At 49.0% G+C, this 21,579-nt stretch overlaps 1 protein-coding gene across 2 annotated transcripts; it reads left to right on the top strand.

Moving 5' to 3' along the window:
- Positions 1-1,722: 1,722 nt before the first annotated feature.
- LOC308581149 (kyphoscoliosis peptidase-like) lies at positions 1,723-19,292 on the top strand. Of its 2 annotated transcripts, none has more exons than XM_081183651.1 (6): positions 1,723-1,846; positions 12,160-12,273; positions 14,164-14,272; positions 16,551-16,668; positions 17,590-17,760; positions 18,842-19,292. In XM_081183651.1, exons 2-6 carry the CDS (start codon positions 12,169-12,171, stop codon positions 18,951-18,953), a joined length of 615 nt encoding a protein of 204 aa, XP_081039777.1. In that variant the 5' UTR covers positions 1,723-1,846; positions 12,160-12,168; the 3' UTR covers positions 18,954-19,292. The 2 variants fall into 2 exon arrangements, with proteins under 2 accessions (XP_081039777.1, XP_081039778.1); XM_081183652.1 differs by having other exon boundaries at positions 12,144-12,273.
- The last annotated feature ends 2,287 nt before the right edge of the window (positions 19,293-21,579 follow it).

Here is a 21,579-nt window from a genome sequence, read left to right as displayed (position 1 = left end):
GTGTTTTCTATGGTGGCCTAACCAGATGCCTCTGGGAAATCGACAAGCACACTATTCTCTCTGTCCTTGTAACTCAGGACAGTCCTAGCCTGTATACAGGGCCGGATTTAGGTTTGATGAGGCCCTAAGCTACTGAAGGTAATGGGGCCCTTTATATGTCCAGCTGCCCTTTGTCAACAAACTGTTGCTGTTTTTTGTGTTGAATATATGCTATATGGTAATTTATGGACCTAATACATGGGTAGGCAAACTAAGGCCCGGGGGCCAGATTCAGCCCAATCGCCTTCTAAATCCGGCCCATGGACGGTCTGGGAATCAGCGTGTTTTTACATGACTAGAATGTGTGCTTTTATTTAAAATGGATCTCTGGGTTATTTGTGGGGCATAGGAATTTGTTCATTCCCCCCAAAAAATATAGTCCGGCCCCCCACAAGGTCTGAGGGACAGTGGACCGGCCCCCTGCTGGAAAAGGTTGCTGACCCCTGACCTAATAGGTCCATAAAAGGTAAAGGTACCCCTGACTGTTAGGTCCAGTCGCGGACGACTCTGGGGTTGCGGCGCTCATCTCACTTTACTGGCCAAGGGAGCCAGGTTACAGCTTCCGGGTCATGTGGCCAGCATGACTAAGCCACTTCTGGCGAACCAGAGCAGTGCACAGAAACGCCGTTTACCTTCCCAACAGAGCGGTACCTATTTATCTACTTGCACTTTGACATGCTTTTGAACTGCTAGGTGGGCAGGAGCAGGGACCGAGCAACGCCGTCGTGGGGATTCAAAGTGCCGACCTTCTGATCGGCAAGTCCTAGGCTCTGTGGTTTAGACTACAGCGCCACCCGCGTCCCTACACAACACAAAACACTGTTGCTGGATGTAGGTTTTATTTTATTGGTTATTTATCTTATATTTTGGAAATGTACATCCAGGTTTTTTTTCCTTCAAATTTTTTTTTGGGCCCCAATAGAATGGGGCCCTAAACTATAGCTTGTTTAGCTTATATGTAAATACAGCACTGCTTGTATACTAGCGGCTGCCTGCACTGCTCACTCTGCTAAGCCTAGACTAACCAATCCAATAGCAGTCCAACCCCTCCGACAATCCAATATTGTGTCCTACATTTCTAAACCGAAGAATTGATGCTTTTGAATTACGGTGCTGGAGGAGACTCTTGAGAGTCCCCTGGACTGCAAGAAGATCAAACCTCTCCATTCTGAAGGAAATCAGCCCTGAGTGCTCACTGGAAGGACAGATCCTGAAGCTGAGGCTCCAAGACTTTAGCCTCCTCATGAGAAGACAAGACTCCCTGGAGAAGACCCTGATGTTGGGAAAGATTGAGGGCACAAGGAGAAGGGGGCGACAGAGGACGAGATGGTTGGACAGTGTTCTCGAAGCTATGAACATGAGTCTGACCAAACTGCGGGAGGCAGTGGAAGACAGGAATGCCTGGCGTGCTCTGGTCCATGGGGTCACAAAGAGTCGGACACGACTAAACGACTAAACAACAACAACAACATTTCTAAGCAATGAAAAGTTCTGGAGCAGAAATTCAGGGAGATGGGGTACCAGGGCTAGGGTGGCTTGTAAACATATGGCTGATCTGTTTGGACTGAGATTAGGTACTCAACCCACAAACCTCTCTTTTCATTCTTTGCTTGAATTCCCGGAAACCCGGAATTCCCCCTCATTTTCTAAACCGAAAGCGCAAGCATTTCCTTCACCCTCTAGAAATAATGTAATAGCTTAAGACATCATTTACCTCGAAAGAAACAGAGACTCTTGCAGCAATACCCAATTTTCAAAGCTGAACAGTCATCACCTGGACGTCCTCACTGAGCCTTGACGCCAAAAGGTAAGCAGAGCATCCTGATTTGTTTGGGTCTCTTACAAAAACAGCATCTGTGAAATGAAACAACTGACTTTGTGAATGAGATATCTACTTAATGGCGACTGGCAAGTTTTGCAGAATGGCATTCTAGGACAGTTGCCTTGGAGGAAACTTCTCTGTCACAAAATGACAGCACACTTCTCTACTTAATGAGGTCAAGGTGAACAAGTGAAATGTTGAGGGCTAGTAACTTGTGGGCTTATTTGCAAAGCTAGGGTATGCCCTTCAGTATTTTCAGGATGGTGGCTAAGTTCTGATTTGTAACCAGAAATTCCTAGAGGTCTTTCCTAAAGCAAAGACACATAGAATTGTGCTGTTCCACTGTAAGAAAAATAAATAATAATCTTTTGCTATAGTTCTATCTGTCTCCCAAATACGGTGGGGGAAATTTATTCTGGGGCTCAGCCCTAATACATGTTTATTGTACTATGTGCAAAGGGGTTTCTCGATCATGCCCATTTTGGACTTTCTGAGGACTGAAAAACCCTGAATTTAAAGGGCAAAAGATCCAGGAGAACAATGGGGTGGGAAGTATCACATCTGAAGGCCCATATATTCATGGGGAGACAGGGTGATGCAAATCTACTCTAGACTTCCTGGTCCTGAATGGGGTAACTGTGCGCCTGAAGGACCAGGTGCACAGCCTGGGAGTCATTTTGGACTCACAGCTGTCCATGTAGGCGCAGGTCAATTCTGTGTCCAGGGCAGCTGTTTATCAGCACCACCTGGTACGCAGGCTGAGACCCTACCTGCCCACAGACTGTCTCGCCAGAGTGGTGCATGCTCTAGTTATCTCCCGCTTGGACCACTACAATGCGCTCTATGTGGGGCTACCTTTGAAGGTGACTCGGAAACTACAACTAATCCAGAATGCGGCAGCTAGACTGGTGACTGGGGGCGGCCGCCGAGACCACATAACACCGGTCTTGAAAGATCTACTTTGGCTCCCAGTACGTTTCTGAGCACAATTCAAAGTGCTGGTGTTGACCTTTAAAGCCCTAAACGGCCTTGGTCCAGTATACCTGAAGGAGCGTCTCCACCCCCATCGTTCAGCCCGGACACTGAGGTCCAGCGCCGAGGGCCTTCTGGCGGTTCCCTCATTGCGAGAAGCAAAGCTACAGGGAACCAGGCAGAGGGCCTTCTCAGTAGTGGCGCCCGCCTTGTGGAACGCCCTCCCATCAGATGTCAAAGCGATAAACAACTACCTGACATTCAGAAGACATCTTAAGGCAGCCCTGTTCAGGGAAGTTTTTAATGTGTGATATTTTAGTGTTTTTTGGTTTCTATGGAAGCCGCCCAGAGTGGCTGGGGAAACCCAGCCAGGTGGGCGGGGTACAAACAATAAATTATTATTATTATTATTATTATTATTATTATTATTATTATTATTATTAGACTGCAAATTCTGCTCTGGTGCAGGCAAGTCCTACGTTCATAGTGTGGACACAGCCAGCCTCCAAAGCTGCTTTAGGCTGCAATTCTAAATCCACTTGCCTGAGAGTAAGCCCCACCAAATTCAACTAGACTTACAGTTGTACCTTGGTAGTCAAATGGCTTGGCTCCCAAACAAATCAGCTCCCGAACGCCGCAAACCCGGAAGTGAGTGTTCCAGTTTGCAAATGTTTTTCGGAAGGCGAATGTCTGACGCAGCTTCCGCTTGAGTGCAGGAAGCTCCTGCAGCCAATCGGAAGCTGCGCCTTGGTTTTCGAATGGTTTTGGGAGGTGAACGGACTCCTGGAACGGATTAAGTTCGAGAACCAAGGTACCACTGTATTGAAAACATAATATCACTATTCAATTATATGAAAATGATATGAAGTGGAATTATGAATGATAGATAACTTATACTTTTAGAAGATACCTGAAGGCAGCCCTGTTTAGGGAAGTTTTTAATGTTTGATGCTTTATTGTATTTTGTTGGAAGCCTCCCAGAGTGGCTGGGGCAACCCAGGCAGATGGGCAGGGTATGAGTAATAAATTATTATTATCATTATTATTATCATTATTAAGAAGATAGTATAGTATTTTTTTGTATTAATACCAAAAAATACAACATCCCATTTCCTGCAAAAAGAAGGATTCCCTAAAAAAAAACTGAGCACACCTCTTATATCAATCAGCAATTGGAACAGGAGATGGACCTTTCCATTAATTATACTGTTCATGTGGGCAGTTCCACATAAAACATAGACTATGAATTGCTGGAATCTCCCTGGCAGGGGAGGAAATGTGCAATTGGGACTCCAGGGAACTTTGACACACCGCCCTGCTGTTTTGCCCAAACTTGTTCTGCTTTCACTTTTGTTTTGGAGCCGTAAGTGCTGTTCCTGTTACTCTTATCAGAATGCCAAGGTCTCCACCGAAAGCAGCAATTGCGTGCACGAAAGTTGAAGCAACTTCAATGGAACGTGGCATTGTGTCATGGGTCTTGATCCATCAAGGGTGCTCTATTGCGTGCACGAAACATACCAGAACTGCTGGGTGCGATGGCCATCAGGGCTCCAAGTAAAAGCAGTGATTATTTATTTCACCACTGAGGGAGGGTGGCGCTCTGCACATGCTCAGGCACTCACTCGTTTATTGTGGCTTGAAGATGAGAGGTAAGTGGAACAGCCAGGCACAAAGGAAGCATGCCTCTAACATAAGAACATAAAAAAAGCCTGCAGGATCAGGCCAATGGCCCAACTATTCAAGCATCCTGTTCTCACCGTAAGTGAGCAGATGTGTGTGGAAAACCAGTAAGCAGGATTTGAGGACAAGTGCACTGTCCCTCCCTGTGGTTTCCAACCAGGAACCAAATGCAAAAAGTGGGATAGATGTCAGTACTTCCACCTCTCTGATCATGTGACACTCTTCCTTAAATCCCTACATTGGAAAGAAATTCCCACAGGGGGGAGAAAGCTATTGTTGTTCTCTAACATTTGCTGGTAGCTTGAACATCAAAGCCAGAGTTGCCATCCGATTGATGCGTTGTTAAGGTCACTCTTTTAAAACAGCAAATACAGTGGTACCTCGGGTAACAGACGCTTCAGGTTTCAGACTCTGCTAACCCAGAAATAGTACCTCAGGTTAAGAACTTTGCTTCAGGATGAGAACAGAAATCGTGCTCCGGCGGCGCGGCAGCAGCAGGAGGCCCCATTAGCTAAAGTGGTGATTCAGGTTAAGAACAGTTTCAGGTTAAGAGCAGACCTCCAGAACGAATTAAGTTCTTAACTCCTGCTGCCACCACGCTGCCAGAGCACGATTTCTGTTCTCATCCTGAAGCAAAGTTCTTAACCTGAAGCACGATTTCTGGGTTAGCGGAGTCTGTAACCTGAAGCGTATGTAACCTGAACGTATGTAATCCGAGGTACCACTGTAGTTCTTTGAAGGCGGCTCGGAATCTCCAACAGAGGCATTTAGCACCCCTGACAAATTACAATTCCCACCATTCACTAAGATGAGGATGGGGAACCTGTCACCCTCCAGAGGTTATTGGACTGCAACTCCCATCATCCCTTTGCCAAGTTTGCTGGGCCTGATAGGAGTCCAGCAATCTCTGGAGGGCCCCAGGTTCCCCACCACTGCTATAAGGGCAGCTATGGCAGTCACACTGACATAAAAATAAAATATCAGGGATGGGCAATCTGTGGCCATACAGATGGTATTGCCCTCCTGTCAGGGGTTTAGGAGCAGAGGCACGGGCAAGGGAGGAAACAGAGAGCGAAGGGGAGGAAGCAGAAGAAAAGATGAGTGATGACGACGACCCGAGATCTCCTAGTCTTTCCAGTGAATCAGAGGATTCACAGAAAGGAGCACCAGTGGCCAGGGCAAGGGGGGAGTCAAGGGGGGCACCCCAGGAAGATAGAGCCAGAAGGGACTCAGGGGGGAGCAGCTGGAAATCGGGACCAGCGTCACCGCCAGGAAGCAGGGAAGAGGAAGGGAGCCAGGGGGGAAGCGCTGGCAGCTCGCCACAGGAGGGAGGGCATGAGTCAGGAGTGGCCACACCTCCATCGGGGAGCGAAGAGACGGTTAAGAGGAAGGTGGAAGGTTGGGCGCGCGCGCCAAGTTCAAATGCAGAGGAAGGCGGCGCAGTAAGCAGCCCCGAAAGGGAACCAGGTCCTAAAGCCCGGCGCAAGGAGGCAGGAGGGTCCGGGTCAGCGTCAGAAGAATCCCGGAAGGAAGAAGCCCCGGGGGGTAGAGGGACCCAGAGGAGGACAGTCAGGCGGAAAAGGTGGAGCAAGGCTAGGATATTAAGTTGGTGCACAAGGGGCGGAGATTCAGACGGAGCTTCGCCGATCTAGCTACTAGACGTAGAGTTTGCGCGCAGCAGCGTGAGAATGGAAACTGTAATTCAATAAAGACTTTTACTTAATGATCGCTGGCTAGCGTGATCCTCTGTGAGCTAGGATCTTCAAGCAGCTCTGACAGTAAGCTCCGTCTGACCATTGTGGGCATCTACAGCCTCGAGGAGGGGAGAGAAACAGGTGCCTACTAGCGAGCTCACGAACGGCAGACGACATGACGGCTGAGCAGCAGATAGAGGACCTCAGAAAAGCAGTGGCACAACTGAACGCCGAGGTTCTCGCATCCAGGAAGAGAGAGGAGGAGGCAGCTGCCGCCTGCAGGGATCTCCAGGTCAGGTTAGACGTGCTGACAAAGCAGACACCCCGGCAGGAGGGAATTGGGTTGGCGAGACGGACAGGCGGGCTGGTCTCTCACTTCGATGGGAACCTGCAACAGTATCCCAACTTTAGAGCCGACGTACTGTGCGCACTGCAACTGCTGCATAAAGACTTTAGAGATGAACAAGAGAGAGTGGGGTTCATCATGTCCCATCTGCATGGGGATGCGAAAGCATGGCTACGTAATTTATGGAGAGATAAGGATCCGGCGCTCCAGAATGCGGATGCCTTTATTAAAGCGATGGATGGGTGCTTTTATTCAAGTATTGACGTGGATCTGGCACGGAAGGAGGTGCATGGGCTGAGACAAGGGAGGGCCAGCGTCAGGCAGTATCATGCCCGCTTTTTCGCCTTGGTCAGTGCCCTGGAATGGGACAGAGATTCGGCTCCTGTAAGAGACCTCTTTTGGGAGGGGCTGCACAACTCGATTAAAGATGAGATCGCGAGGGGGGAGAGACCCCGAACCACCCAGGAGGTCGTTCAGAGGGCACTGGCAGTGGGGGTGAGGCTGGAAGGACGTCCGTGGAGCAAGGACGAAGGGCGTGGAGGGCGCGAACCAGCCGGGGGCCCCTCCTTCCTTCCCAGAGAAGCAGCGCGGGCGCAATCCACGCCTCCGCCAGGAGGAGGAGCCGAACCTATGGAGGTTGGAGGTGCAAAGGCTCAGTCAGCAACCAGAGCCCTAGCACCGGCAGCAGTGAAAGCGAAGCCTCCTAGAGGGAACAGGAAGTGTTACGTCTGTGAGGAACCAGGGCATATGGCAAAAGAGTGTCCCCAGAGGCCCCACAAGCTCACTGCAGCCTCAGCAATGGTGACTGCAGCAACGCAGCAAGGAGGACCACAGCAGGGAAACGACGCAGTCTGGCTGGAGGAAGAGGCACTGGGGCCCAGCCAGACGTGTTAGTGACGCAGTCCCCAGAGATTTTACAGCCCGTGAACCCCCTCCCGCCCAAACCAGTAGTGAGGCTCACAGCATCTCTCCAGCTGCCCAATGGAATCACCATAGACGTGCCAATCACCATTGACTCAGGCAGCAATGCGGACTTTATAGGGCAGGACTTTGTCGACAGGCACGCTGTGCAGTTGCTGCCGGCCACACTGCCCCTGCAGGTTGTCACGGTGGATGGCAGGGAGCTGCTCGGGGGGCAAGTGGTGAAGCAGACGCCACCAATGGTGATGCGACTTGGGAATCACAGAGAAATCATCAGCTTCAACGTCACTCAACTATCTGACACGCCCGTTGTATTGGGCATGAGTTGGCTGGACAAGCACAGCCCAACGATGGCTTGGTACCAGAGGCAGCTGACCTTCGGCTCTTCCTTTTGTGCTGAACACTGCATTGTGCCCAGGCAGGAAGGAGAGGAAGAGGAGTCACAGCTGCTGCTAGGCACGCTGCAAGCGATTCCCCACAAGTACGCTGAATTTTTGGAAGTTTTCTGCGAGAAGGAGGCAGACAGGCTACCCCCTCACAGACCATATGACTGCAAAATTGACCTGCTGCCGGGGGCGGCGCTGCCTAAAGGGAGACTGTATTCCATGTCAGAGGACGAACTGCAAGAACTCAAGGAGTTCATTGATCATAATTTGCAGCGCGGCTTCATCCGGGAGTCCAAGGCAGTGGGGGGCAGTCCCGTATTCTTTGTTAAGAAGCGGGACACGCCCCAAAAGAGACTCGTAGTGGATTACAGGATTTTGAACAGTGTGACTAGGCCATCGGACTTCCCCATGCCCCGAATTGACGACCTCCTCGCAAAGGTACGGAAGGGCAGAGTGTTCACCAAGTTGGACCTGCGGGGGGCGTACAACCTCATTCGCATGCGGGAAGGTGATGAGTGGAAGACAGCCATGTTCACGCCACTGGGGACCTACGAATATAGAGTTATGCCTTTTGGATTGCAAAATGGCTCCCACGTTTTTCAAGCATTTATGCATCACGTGTTGGCGGGACTTCTCTACAAGACGTGCGTCTGTTTCTTAGATGACATCCTGATCTTTTCGGAGTCGCAGCAGGAGCATGACAAACACGTCAAGGAAGTGCTGAGCAGGCTAAAGCAACATAGGCTCTACGCCAAGCTGGAGAAGTGCCAATTCGACGTGACGGAGGTGGATTTTCTGGGCTACAAGCTGTCTGACAAGGGGCTCGCCATGGACAGCGCCAAGGTTCGAGCGGTGTTGGATTGGAAGAGCCCGCGCAACCGGAAGGAGGTCCAACGGTTTGTCGGCTTTGCGAACTTCTATCGCAAGTTCATCAAGGGCTTCGCGATGCAGACGGCGGCCATCACTGACACGCTTAGCTCCAAGAAAAAGAAGTTCATTTGGACAGAGCAGGCGGAGCAGTCCTTCCAGGCACTCAAGCGTCTCTTCGCGTCGGAAGAGCAGCTGCTTCATGTCAACCCCAGCAAGCCGATGAGGGTGGAGACAGACGCTTCGGACAGAGCCGTGGGGGCGGTCCTGCTGCAGAAAGACCCGCAGGGGGTGTGGCGACCGGGAGCGTTTTACTCCAGGAAGCTCAGCAAGTCCGAGCAGAACTACACCATATGGGACAGGGAGTTGCTGGCCATTCACGCAGCGTTCAAGGCGTGGAGGCACTTTCTAATCGGCGCCAAGCACACGGTGCAGGTTTGCACGGACCACAAGAATCTAGAGCACTGGCGCACGGCACAGTTCCTGAACCAGAGGCAGATACGTTGGGCTGAGTTCTTTGCGAACTTCGACTTCCGAATAGAGTATGTCCCGGGGGACACCAACATCATGGCAGACGCTCTCTCCCGCAAGCCACAGTATCTGGAGGACGCAACACCAGCGGCCGCCATGCACATCTTCGCACCGACAGTGTGGGCGTGCGCCGCGGCGACCGTGGACCTAGAGGCGGTGCGACGAGCGTTGCAGGGGGACTCCTTCGCACAAGCAAAGATGGCAGAGGTGCAAAGGGGCAAGGCAGCGGCCGACGGTTTCCAGCTGAGAGATGGATTGCTCATCCGTAAAGGGGCCATCTACGTGCCGGGAGACGAACTTCGAGCCAAGGTGCTGCAGCAGCTGCACGACGCGCCCACGGCAGGGCACTTTGGCAAGGAGAAGACGGTGGAATTAGTAGCCAGGGATTTCTGGTGGCCTGGAATGAGAGGGGAGGTCGCAGACTACGTGGCGAGGTGTGACACCTGCCAGAGGGCCAAGCCAGTGCACAAACCGCCGGCCGGACTGTTGGAACCGCTGCAAACTCCGGTCGAACCTTGGGAAAGGGTGGCCCTGGACTTTGTCACGGATCTGCCCAGCTCAAGGGGCAAGACGGCAGTGCTGGTGGTGGTGGACCTGTTTTCCAAGATGGCCCATTTCATTCCGTGTGCTAAGGTGGCCACGGCGGAGCAAACCGCCAAACTGTTCATAGACCATGTGTTCAAGGTTCACGGTCTGCCACGGTCTATTCTGTCCGACCGGGGGCGGCAGTTCATCTCGAATTTCTGGCAGAAGCTGATGGGTTTCCTGAACGTCAAGATCAACCTGGCGTCGGCGAGACACCCGCAGACCAACGGGCAAGCGGAGCGGGTCAATGCCATCATGCAGCAGTACCTGAGATGTTATGCAAATCAACAGCCTGCGACGTGGGTGGATTACCTGCCGCTTGCCGAGTTCGCCTACAACAACACGAAGCACGTGTCCACGGGGGTCACGCCGTTCTTCGCCAACAACGGGAGGCACCCCAGAACCTTCCCGGGACTGGAAAGAATGGGGGAGGGGGAGCCGCAGACAGCAGATGCGTTCGCGTCGGAGCTGCAGGAAGTCCACGATCAGCTGAGGCGCCACCTGGAGCTGGCCAAGCATGCATACAAGGTACAAGCAGACAAGCACAGAAGGGTTGGAGAAGAGCTCCACGTGGGAGACTGGGTTTGGTTAGCAGCCCACGCAGTGCCGGCCAGGTCGTTGGCCAAGAAGAAACTAGGGCATAAGCAACTGGGGCCCTACCAAGTCGAAGAGCAGGTCAACCCGGTAGCTTTCAGACTGGCACTTCCGGAGGGTTCCAGACTCCCTACAAGGCACCGCACAGGTTCCAGGAACCCGGAACGGCGCCGAGTCCGGCCAGAGACAGAACAGGGCACGCGGGAGTGGCACAGAAGGAGCGCATCAACGAAGTCACGGAGATTTTGGACTCCAGATGGGGGGAAGAGGGGGTAGAATACTTTCTCGCCAAGGAGGGCACCCCGGCCAGTGCGAACAGCTGGGTGCCGGGCTACGCCTTAGACGAACCTCTGCTCAAAGATGAGTTTCAGGCCCTCTTCCCACATAGACCTATGCCAGCAGACTTTTTCGACGACTGGCTTTTCACACCCACGCTTTCGGCCAGCACGTTCCGGGGGTTCGACTCGGACGAGGAACCGACACGAGACGTCCGTTCCCCGGAGGGGTCACCCTCGGGATCTGCCTCAGAACCCTCGTATTGGTGGGACGATAGACCAGAGGAGCAGTGGCGCAGGAAGTGGCTGGAGGGTCCAGGACGAGCAACGCCGCCAGGAGGAAGTGAGGGAGAGACGGACATGGACATTTTCGGGGACGACCCTGGTTTCGAGCACGGCGGCACAGAGATGGAAGCGGAGGTGACTGTCGTCGACGAGAGCAGGGAGGAAGAACCGGAAGACTTCAGATGGAGGCCCGCCACGGGAAGCGACCGATATCCGACGTTCGTCCCTTTGCAACAGCAGCCCCCAGCTCCAGCACCGGAAGGAGGGGAGGGGGGAATGGGGGGCTTCGAGGGGGGGATGGATGTCAGGGGTTTAGGAGCAGAGGCACGGGCAAGGGAGGAAACAGAGAGCGAAGGGGAGGAAGCAGAAGAAAAGATGAGTGATGACGACGACCCGAGATCTCCTAGTCTTTCCAGTGAATCAGAGGATTCACAGAAAGGAGCACCAGTGGCCAGGGCAAGGGGGGAGTCAAGGGGGGCACCCCAGGAAGATAGAGCCAGAAGGGACTCAGGGGGGAGCAGCTGGAAATCGGGACCAGCGTCACCGCCAGGAAGCAGGGAAGAGGAAGGGAGCCAGGGGGGAAGCGCTGGCAGCTCGCCACAGGAGGGAGGGCATGAGTCAGGAGTGGCCACACCTCCATCGGGGAGCGAAGAGACGGTTAAGAGGAAGGTGGAAGGTTGGGCGCGCGCGCCAAGTTCAAATGCAGAGGAAGGCGGCGCAGTAAGCAGCCCCGAAAGGGAACCAGGTCCTAAAGCCCGGCGCAAGGAGGCAGGAGGGTCCGGGTCAGCGTCAGAAGAATCCCGGAAGGAAGAAGCCCCGGGGGGTAGAGGGACCCAGAGGAGGACAGTCAGGCGGAAAAGGTGGAGCAAGGCTAGGATATTAAGTTGGTGCACAAGGGGCGGAGATTCAGACGGAGCTTCGCCGATCTAGCTACTAGACGTAGAGTTTGCGCGCAGCAGCGTGAGAATGGAAACTGTAATTCAATAAAGACTTTTACTTAATGATCGCTGGCTAGCGTGATCCTCTGTGAGCTAGGATCTTCAAGCAGCTCTGACACCTCCCATCAGTCTCAGCCAGCATGGCTAAGGGTCAGGGATGGTGGCTGTTGCATTATATGTTTCAATGTACATATTGTCTCATCCCAAGAATAACCATTTTGTAGCCTTTCAAGATGAAAGGAGAACAAGGATCAACTCTGTCCCAGAAACAATCTGATGGGAAATCGTTACTGATGGACTTGATGGAGTTTAAGGAACTGGATGCCCATGCATTGAAGGTATGCTATCTCTTATTGTGATATAAACAGTGTGGAATTATAGTCCTGTAAGGAATCTGCTTAGGGATGCAGGTGGCGCTGTTGGTTAAACCACAGAGCCTAGGACTTGCCGATCAGAAGGTCGCCGGTTCGAATCCCCGCGACAGGGTGAGCTCCCGTTGTTCGGTCCCTGCTCCTGCCAACCTAGCAGTTCAAAAGCACGTCAAAGTGCAAGTAGATAAATAGGTACCACTCCGGCGGGAAGGTAAATGGCGTTTCCGTGTGCTGCTCTGGTTCGCCAGAAGCGGCTTAGTCATGCTGGCCACATGACCCGGAAGCTGTACGCCGGCTCCCTCGGCCAATAAAGCGAGATGAGCACCGCAACCCCAGTGTTGGTCACGACTGGGGTCCCTTTACTTTTACCTAAGGAATCTGCTTAAAGGGATGCGGGTGGTAAAGGGACGCGGGTGGCGCTGTGTGTTAAACCACAGAGCCCAGGACTTGCTGATCAGAAGGTCGGTGGTTCAAATTCCCGCGACGGGGTGAGCTCCCATTGCTCGGTCCCTGCTCCTGCCAACCTAGCAGTTCAAAAGCACGTCAAAGTGCAAGTAGATAAATAGGTACCACTCCGGCGGGAAGGTAAATGGCATTTCTGTGCGCTGCTCTGGTTCGCCAGAAGCGGCTTAGTCATGCTGGCCACATGACCCGGAAGCTGTACGCCGGCTCCCTCGGCCAATAAAGCGAGATGAGCACCGCAACCCCAGTGTTGGTCACGACTGGACCTAATGGTCAGGGGTCCCTTTACCTTTACCTAAGGAATCTGCTTAAAGGGATGCGGGTGGTAAAGGGACGCGGGTGGCGCTGTGGGTTAAAGCACAGAGCCTAGGACTTGCCGATGAGAAGGTTGGCGGTTCAAATCCCCGCAACGGGGTGAGCTCCCGTTGCTCGGTCCCTGTTCCTGCCAACCTAGCAGTTCAAAAGCACGTCAAAGTGCAAGTAGATAAATAGGTACCACTCCGGCGGGAAGGTAAACGACGTTTCCGTGTGCTGCTCTGGTTTGCCAGAAGCGGCTTAGTCATGCTGGCCACATGACCTGGAAGCTGTACGCTGGCTCCCTCGGCCAATAAAGCGAGATGAGCGCCGCAACCCCAGAGTCAGCCATGACTGGACCTAATGATCAGGTGTCCCTTTACCTTTACCTAAGGAATCTGCTAGAATGCTGAGGTTTTTTTTCATGTGGATTTGGAATTTGATAGTACAGCGGTACGTTGGTTCTTGAACGTAATCCGTTCCAGAAGTCCATTCGACTTCCAAAACGTTCGAAAACCAAGGCGCGGCTTCCAATTGGTGCAGGCACCCTGGAAACAATAGTCGACAGCCACATCAGACATTCGGCTTCTGAAGAAAGTTTGCAAACCAAAGCATTTAACTTCTGGGTTTGCGGCGTTCGGGTTCTGATTTGTTCGTCAACCAAGGTTCCACTGTACCTTCAAGTGTGCTCTTCTGATAGGAGGCAATGGGGAACATTGTGAGTCACAAAAGAACATGCTCCTGTCTTCCACATGTTCTAACACAATAGAGCACCTGTTTTCAGGTGTACACCTATGTACCCAAGAAAAAGGAAAGCTTAAGCATCTTTCAGAATACTTTTTACCCAGGGGCAAGTTTTGGTCGAATTTAAGACATTAATTGATCAATCAGCTAAAACACATACATTTGATTGACCAGCTGTGCGGTTTTACTCACTGTGTAGCCCCACTGAGTTCAGCAAGACTGACCCTCTTGTAAGTGCCTGTAAAAATGCACCCCACATTTTCTTTAAACAAGTGTCAGGCTTAGACAGAAAAAAGGAACTGGGTACTCCTTATTCATGTCAACAGCTCCTGAATCTATTTTCCTTTTGTGAAACAGGTGAATTTCAAGGATAATGTGGAAAACCTGGTGAGTGTCTTGCACGAGAAAGCCCACAGTGACCTGGAGAAAGTGCGAGCCATTTGGATGTGGATTTGCCATCATATTGGTAGGTGGGGGGGTGCCACCTTTTGCATGTTGGGGTCCCCTTGTCTCTAAACAGCTCCCAGAATTTAAAGATCAGCCTGTATCACAGTCAGGGCCGGATTCAGGTTTCATGAGGCCCTAAGCTACTGAAGGTAATGGGGCCCTTTATATGTCCAGCTGTCCTTTGTCAACAACAAATTGTTGCTGCTTTTTGTGTTGAATATATGCTATATGGCAATTTATGGACCTAATAGGTATCTAAAGCCATTTGCACATAACAAAATATGTAATTTATCAAAGTAATTGTTGAACTGAAATACAATTAAGAAGAAGTATATTAATAGTGAAATACAATTAAGAAGAAGTATATTAATAGTGAAATAATTATTCAGCTCTAACTTAAAATGATTTTTTATTCATAACAAACTTAATAATGCAAACACATTGGCATTTGGCAATAACAAAAGTTCCTTTAGAAACACAATTTACAAAGACTTATAATCTAATAATTATAAATAGCAGAATGTAGGCACCCTAGATATAGAAATGAACAAACCAGTGATATTTTAGGGAGCAGGCTAGCAGGCGGGGCCCATTACTTACATCATAGGAGCCTACACAACACAAAACACTGTGGCTGTATGTAGGTTTTATTTTATTTGTTTTTTATCTTATAATTTGGAAATATGCATCCAATTGTGTTTTTCCTTTAATTTTTTTTGGGCCCCCCAAGAGAGTGGGGTGCTAAGTTATACAGTGGTACCTCAGGTTACAGACGCTTCATGTTACAGACGCCTCAGGTTACAGACTCCGCTAACCCAGAAATAGTACATCGGGTTAAGAACTTTGCTTCAGGATGAGAACAGAAATCGTGCTCCGGCGGTGCGGCGGCAGCAGGAGGCCCCATTAGCTAAAGTGGTGCTTCAGGTTAAGAACAGTTTCAGGTTAAGTGGGAGATGATATATAATGAGTTAAAAAAGATGTTGAAATATACATTTGTAAAGAAACCAGAAGCCTTTCTGTTAGGAATAACAGGAAGTGAGATAAATAGAAGGGACTATAAACTCTTTCAATACGCAGTAACGGCAGCAAGAATATTAATGGCCCAGAAATGGAAACAGGAGGAACTACCGACCCTTGAAGAGTGGAGAATGAAGCTTATGGACTATGCAGAGATGGACAAATTAACTGGGAAGATTAGATACCAACGGGATCACAAGTTCATTGAGGACTGGGGAAAATTAACAGAATATCTGAAAAGTATATGTGATGAACAAACAACGCTAGTGGGATTTAAAGAAGTTTTGTGAAAGCTAGAGGAATATTGTTAAAAAGAAACAGGATAGTAAGGGTATGCTAAAAGGCAATATTATATATAGGGAATGCATAAAGTATGTAAAAAATATGGATGATTTGCAGAGAAGCTGATGGAAGTCTAAAAAGTTGAAATTTGTGAAAATTTGTGATATGGTAAATTTGTATAGTGGAAAATTCAATAAAAATTATTATATATATAAAAAAGAGAACAGAAATCGTCTGCCGCCGGTGGCATGTTGGCAGCAGCGGGAGATTAAGAACAGTTTCAGGTTAAGAACAGACCTCCAGAATGAATTAAGTTCTTATCCTGAGGTACCACTGTAGCTTGTTTAGCTTATACATAAATCCAGCACTGATCACAGTCCTGCCCCCATGAATCCAGATCTCTAACAGAGTTCTCTAGCAGATATCCAGTAACACATTGGGCTTTGATGGCCAACCAAGGAAGATGCATCAAGACTTTCACTTGTCCTGCTGTTTTCCCCCAGGAAAACCCAATTTTTACTGAATCAGAACAAACACCCGTCGGGTTTTCTGCGGATTGATGTTTGCTCTGATTCAGTGTTAAAGTGTGGGCTTTCCCAGGGAAAATGGCGGGGGAAACAGAAAACCATTCGGATCCATGCTTCCTAGGTATGGGATAGGACAAGCAGAAGTGTGGAATGGAATACAGTGGTACCTCGGGTTAAGTACTTAATTCGTTCTGGAGGTCCGTTCTTAACCTGAAACTGTTCTTAACCTGAAGCGCCACTTTAGCTAATGGGGCCTCCTGCTGCCGCCGCGCCACCAGAGCACGATTTCTGTTCTTATCCTGAACCACTATTTCTGAGTTAGCGGAGTCTGTAACCTGAAGCGTATGTAACCTGAAGCGTATGTAACCTGAGGTACCACTGTAGCCTTTTGTGTGAGGCTGTTGCAGCCCCTCATTCACTGTGCATTGCAGACTCAAGGGCGACATTTCACAAGTGTCTTTATTTCTCCAGAATATGATGTGGAAGGCTACCATAACAGAGATAAGGCGATTTATAAGCCAGCCGATGTCCTTCAGTCAAGAAAGGCTATTTGTTGTGGATATGCTCGACTCTTTGAAGAAATGTGCAGGTAAATCCTATTACCCCAGCCATCATGGGAAGCAGCTTTTACTTGGCAAGGATGATGGGAGATCTTAGAGTATGCTTCCTCAAACTCAGCCCTCCAGATGTTTTGAGACTACAATTCCCATCATCCCTAACCACTGGTCCTGCTAGCTAGGGATCATGGGAGTTGTAGGCCCAAAACTTCTGGAGGGTCGAGATTGAGGAAGCCTGATCTAGAGAACCACAGGTCCCTGCTCCCGCTATTTTATATTATGAATGCTGAAGTAAAAATGCATATGTACAGTTGTATCAAGTTGGAGTAGATTCATTGAATTCAATGGAGAATGACAAACTTGATTTTAATGGGTCTCTTCCACACATGAGTTAGTGGGATAATAATACTAATGCTAATAATATTAATAAATACTAATACTAATACTAATACTAATAATTTCAGTCAAAAAAGTAGTGAAAGCAACCACAATCCCTTGACTTCTTCTTCTTCTTCTTCTTCTTCTTCTTCTTCTTCTTCTTCTTCTTCTTCAATCGCTCATAGCTGAGTAAGATTGTCTTCCATAAACACGGTTTTAACAGTGAGTCTGTAAGTGACTGTGCAGGCCAATTCTGGATCCACACGTCCTTCCACAGTGGGAACATTGGTTTCCGGGTGGGAGTTGATCACGGTGTGGATTTGCCAAGCGTGCCTTCCTCTTAGCATGTTTCTCCCTGGTGTCCCAAGTTTGAGCATCTTCAAAGCCCATGACACCTTTGGTAAAGGCTGTCCTCCAACTGGAGCTCTCACAGGCCAGTGTTTCCCGGTTGTCAGTGTTTATACTACATTTTTATAGATTTGCCTTGAGAGAGTCTTCAAACCTCTTTTGTTGAGCATTACGCTTTCAAACTATGACAACTATGGGGTTCCTGAGTGTCTTTCTTTATCCCTCAGAATTGCAGGGATACAATGCAAATATTTGGTAGGCCGCTGCAGAAATGACAACTTTAAAGGGAAGAGCTGCCATGCCTGGAATGCTGTTTATCTTGATGGAAAGTGGCATCTTCTAGACTGCACATGGGCAAGCGGTTATGTGGATTACTCCTATAGCAAGTTCACCTTCAGGTATGTTGTTAGGCAACAGAAGGCCCAGCCAAGAGTGTGGGACACAAGTATAGTTTGCTTCCCTTGCCTTCACAGGTTGGTTTTTTCATTGATCATGTTTTAGAATGTTTTATTTGATGGCAAGGGGACTGATGATAATAAGAATTAAGCCATTGGCATCGGAGTGTCTTGGGGGCAGCAAAATAAAGTAAACACCAACGGTCTATTTATCTTTTTGAATGGTTCTGGAGTACAGTCATACCTCGGGTTGAAGTAGCTTCGGGATGAATATTTTCGGGTTGCGCTCCGCGGTGACCCGGAAGTAACGGAGCGCGTTTCTTCCGGGTTTCACCACTTGCGCAGACGCTCAAAATGACGTCATGCACATGCATGGAAGTGGGTTGCATTCGCTTCTGGATGCGAACAGGGCTCCGGAACGGATCCTGTTCACATCCAGAGGTACCACTGTATAATGCTTATCCTAGGCTACAGATGTGTTAAAAAAAAAAAAGGTAAAGGACCCTGGATGGTCCAGTCAAAGGCAACTACGGGGTTGTGGCGCTCATCTCGCTTTCAGGCCGAGGGAGCCATCATTTGTCCACAGAGAGCCTTCCAGGTCATGTGGCCAGCAGGGCTAAACCACCTCTGGCACAATGGGACACCGTGATGGAAACCAGAGTGCACAGAAATGCCATTTACCTTCCTGCCGCAGCGGTACCTATTTATCTACTTGCACTGGTGTGCTTTCAAACTGCTAGGTTGGCAGGAGCAGGGACCGAGCAACAGGAGCTCACCCCATCGCGGGGATTCAAACTGCCGACCTTCTGATTGGCAAGTCCTAGGCTCTATGGTTTAACCCACAGTGCCACCCGCATCCCATGTAAGGGCTTTTAGTCAAGCACAATAAATGATGAACAACGGTAGGGTGGGTGTGAAGCTGACGCTTGCTATGGCTCATTCTCAGCATGATAAACTATGATTTTGCTTGACTGGCCCTAGAATTATTCCAGCTTCATCCTTAGATAGCTTTGCCTTTTTCACCCTGATGCTGATTTAGGAAATGTTTTGAAATATGTCACTATTCCACCTTCTCCTTTTGCAGCTATAAGGAGTTTTACTTCCTCACCAGTCCTGCTCTGTTTAGAAAGAATCACTTCCCTGATGAGGATGAGTGGCAGCTGCTGAAGCAGAAATCGACACCTGAAGCAGCTTGAATATAATATACCTAGTATGTAATTTGATGTCCTTCAAAAATAACCACTTCTCTCTAATGTATCAATTCATGATTACTCAGTTTGTGTTAGTAGCAGAAAGAATGCTGAACTCACTCTCTGGTTATCCCAGGTTTCCTCAACCTCAGCCCTCCAGATGTTTTTTGGCCTACAACTCCCATGATCCCTAGCTAGCAGGACCAGTGGTCAGGGATGATGGGAATCGTAGTCTCAAAACATCTGAAGGGCAGAGGTTGAGGAAACCTGGGATAACCAGAGAGTGAGTTCAGCATTCTTTCTGCTACTAACACAAACTGAGTAATCATGAATCGATACATTAGAGAGAAGAAACTGCAAGAAACTGATTTCTGCAGTTATTGCTATACCATCTAATTGTAATCATGAGTGATGGCTTTTCAAATAAAGTTTCTTAACCCAAAAGCGAGAATGTCACGTTTAAATGTATATTGTATTTTTAAAACATAGTTTTAGTAAGTTGGCAACCCTAATGAAGCAGACGCACGAGGGCCAACTTGTGTTTTTGGCAATCTAGTGAGGTAAAGCCAGGGAAGTAATTATGGCAGTCCTAAAAAGAGGTTTAAATGACACACGTGACAACACATTTATGCTAGTTGCACATTGTGGTGTTATGTTGATCAAAAGAAATACTGCATGTAAAACACATTTCAAGTAGCATCTCATCACATTTCTGAGAGCCAGTGTGGTGTAGTGGTAAAGAGCGGTAGTCACGTAATCTGGGTAACCGGGTTCGCGTCTCCGCTCCTCCACCTGCAGCTGCTGGGTGACCTTGGGCCAGTCACACTTCTCTGAAGTCTCTCAGCCCCACTCACCTCACAGAGTGTTTGTTGTGGGGGAGGAAGGGAAAGGAGAATGTTAGCCGCTTTGAGACTCCTGAAGGGGAGTGAAAGGCGGGATATCAAATCCAAACTCTTCTTCCAAACTCTTCTAAGAACCTCAAAGAAGAGAATAAAGTTAAAACATATGGCTTTTTCTTTTCATTTGTTGTGTGTGTGTATTTGTGACAAGCATAATATGCTAAACTCTCATGAGCTTTATTGTCATAAGCTCATCTGATTTTGTTCCTCACATTACTCACATGCAGGGCACCAAACCCAGAAATAGCCCTAAAACGTCACAAAAAGGAGTGAAAAGGCTTACATGTATTGTGGGAAAGATGGGCGAAAGACACAGCTCTTTTAAGCAACAGCTCTTTATTATAGCAGTTAGCACTGCTCTAAGTCACTCTGAACAACAGTGGTTGCCTTATATAATGCTCAATAACTTGTAACAGTAACAAATTCCAACTAATCAGCGAAAGCAACTCTCAGTCCTTCATTTGCATACTGGTGGCCCAGAGTGAGAACTGCATCCAATCTGAATACATAACACATGTGGTCTGCCGACCTGCACAGAGGTCCGGAACGAAACCCTTACGCAAAATGAGGATTGCCTGTACCATACTCTGGACTTCTAAGCCAGTGGTTCCCAAATTTCCTGGGGCTGCTGCCCACTTGGTTCCATAGACTCATCCTCAGTGCTTCCTACAGTCCCATTCTATAAAAAGCATCACAGTGCAACCTCGGGTGTTGAATATTTCAGAAGCCGAACAATTCAGAATGCGAACGCCGACAACCCGGAAGCAATTGCTTCCATTTTTGAACGTGCCTCGGAAGTGGAACGGAAGTCCATTTTTTAAAAAGAATTTGCCGACCGGCAATTGATCCTCGGTTATCAAACGTTTCGGAAGTCGAACAGTCTTCTGGAACAGATTATGTTCGACAACCAAGGTTCCACTGTACAGTTGTACCTTGGAAGTCGAACGGAGTCCGTTCCAGAAGTCCATTCAACTTCTGAAACATTCAGAAACCAAAGTGCGGCTTCTGACTGGCCTCAGGAAGCTCCTGCAGCCAATCAGAAGCCGTGGAAGCCATTGGACGTTCGGCTTCCAAAAGAATGTTCGACTCCCAAGACGTTCGGAAGCAGAGGTACGACGGTATTCAGAATAGTGGTTTGCATGACCGACTAAGGAAGATAACAACGCAATAAAATTCAAAACGGCAACAATCAATTGCACATTTATTCCAAATCCAGTTAAAACTATTTACCGTAGTTCAATTAATTCAGTAAAATCGATTAACTTGATCAAGTGATACCAGCTTTTCAAATTCTGATAGTTATACCCCCAGTGCCCCTGCTGTTCTCTTGCCTCCTAGCACCCTCTGGTTAATCCCACAGCCTGTGCCCACTCTGGGAACCACTGTCCTAAGCAGTGAAAAATTTTGGGGCGACAATACAGAAAGAACGTGCATGGGTACGGCCAGTGCTTTCCCCCCAAAAAAATGTTTAGGGGTACTCTCATTTTCCTACGCATACTGAAATACTGTCCCTCAATGAGGCCAAATGTAGATTCACAAAATGTTTAGGGGTATGCGTATGGCCCTCACGTTCCCCCCAGAAAAAAGCACTGGGTAGGACAATATGCAGGCCACATCTGGGTGATCTATCCTCCTGACTGAGTTCAAGCCATGTTCCTCCCTCACTCCTCCCCTTTGGGACTTTATTCCTTGATTACACAAATGCAGAGTTCCCCGTTACTCTCCAAATTCAC

This window comes from Podarcis bocagei (assembly GCF_964188305.1).
Source record: "Podarcis bocagei genome assembly, chromosome: 2".
NCBI classification, from domain to species: Eukaryota; Metazoa; Chordata; class Lepidosauria; order Squamata; family Lacertidae; genus Podarcis; species Podarcis bocagei.
The sequence above is the reverse complement of the archived record's forward strand: the minus strand, read 5'-3'. Positions and strand labels throughout refer to the sequence as shown.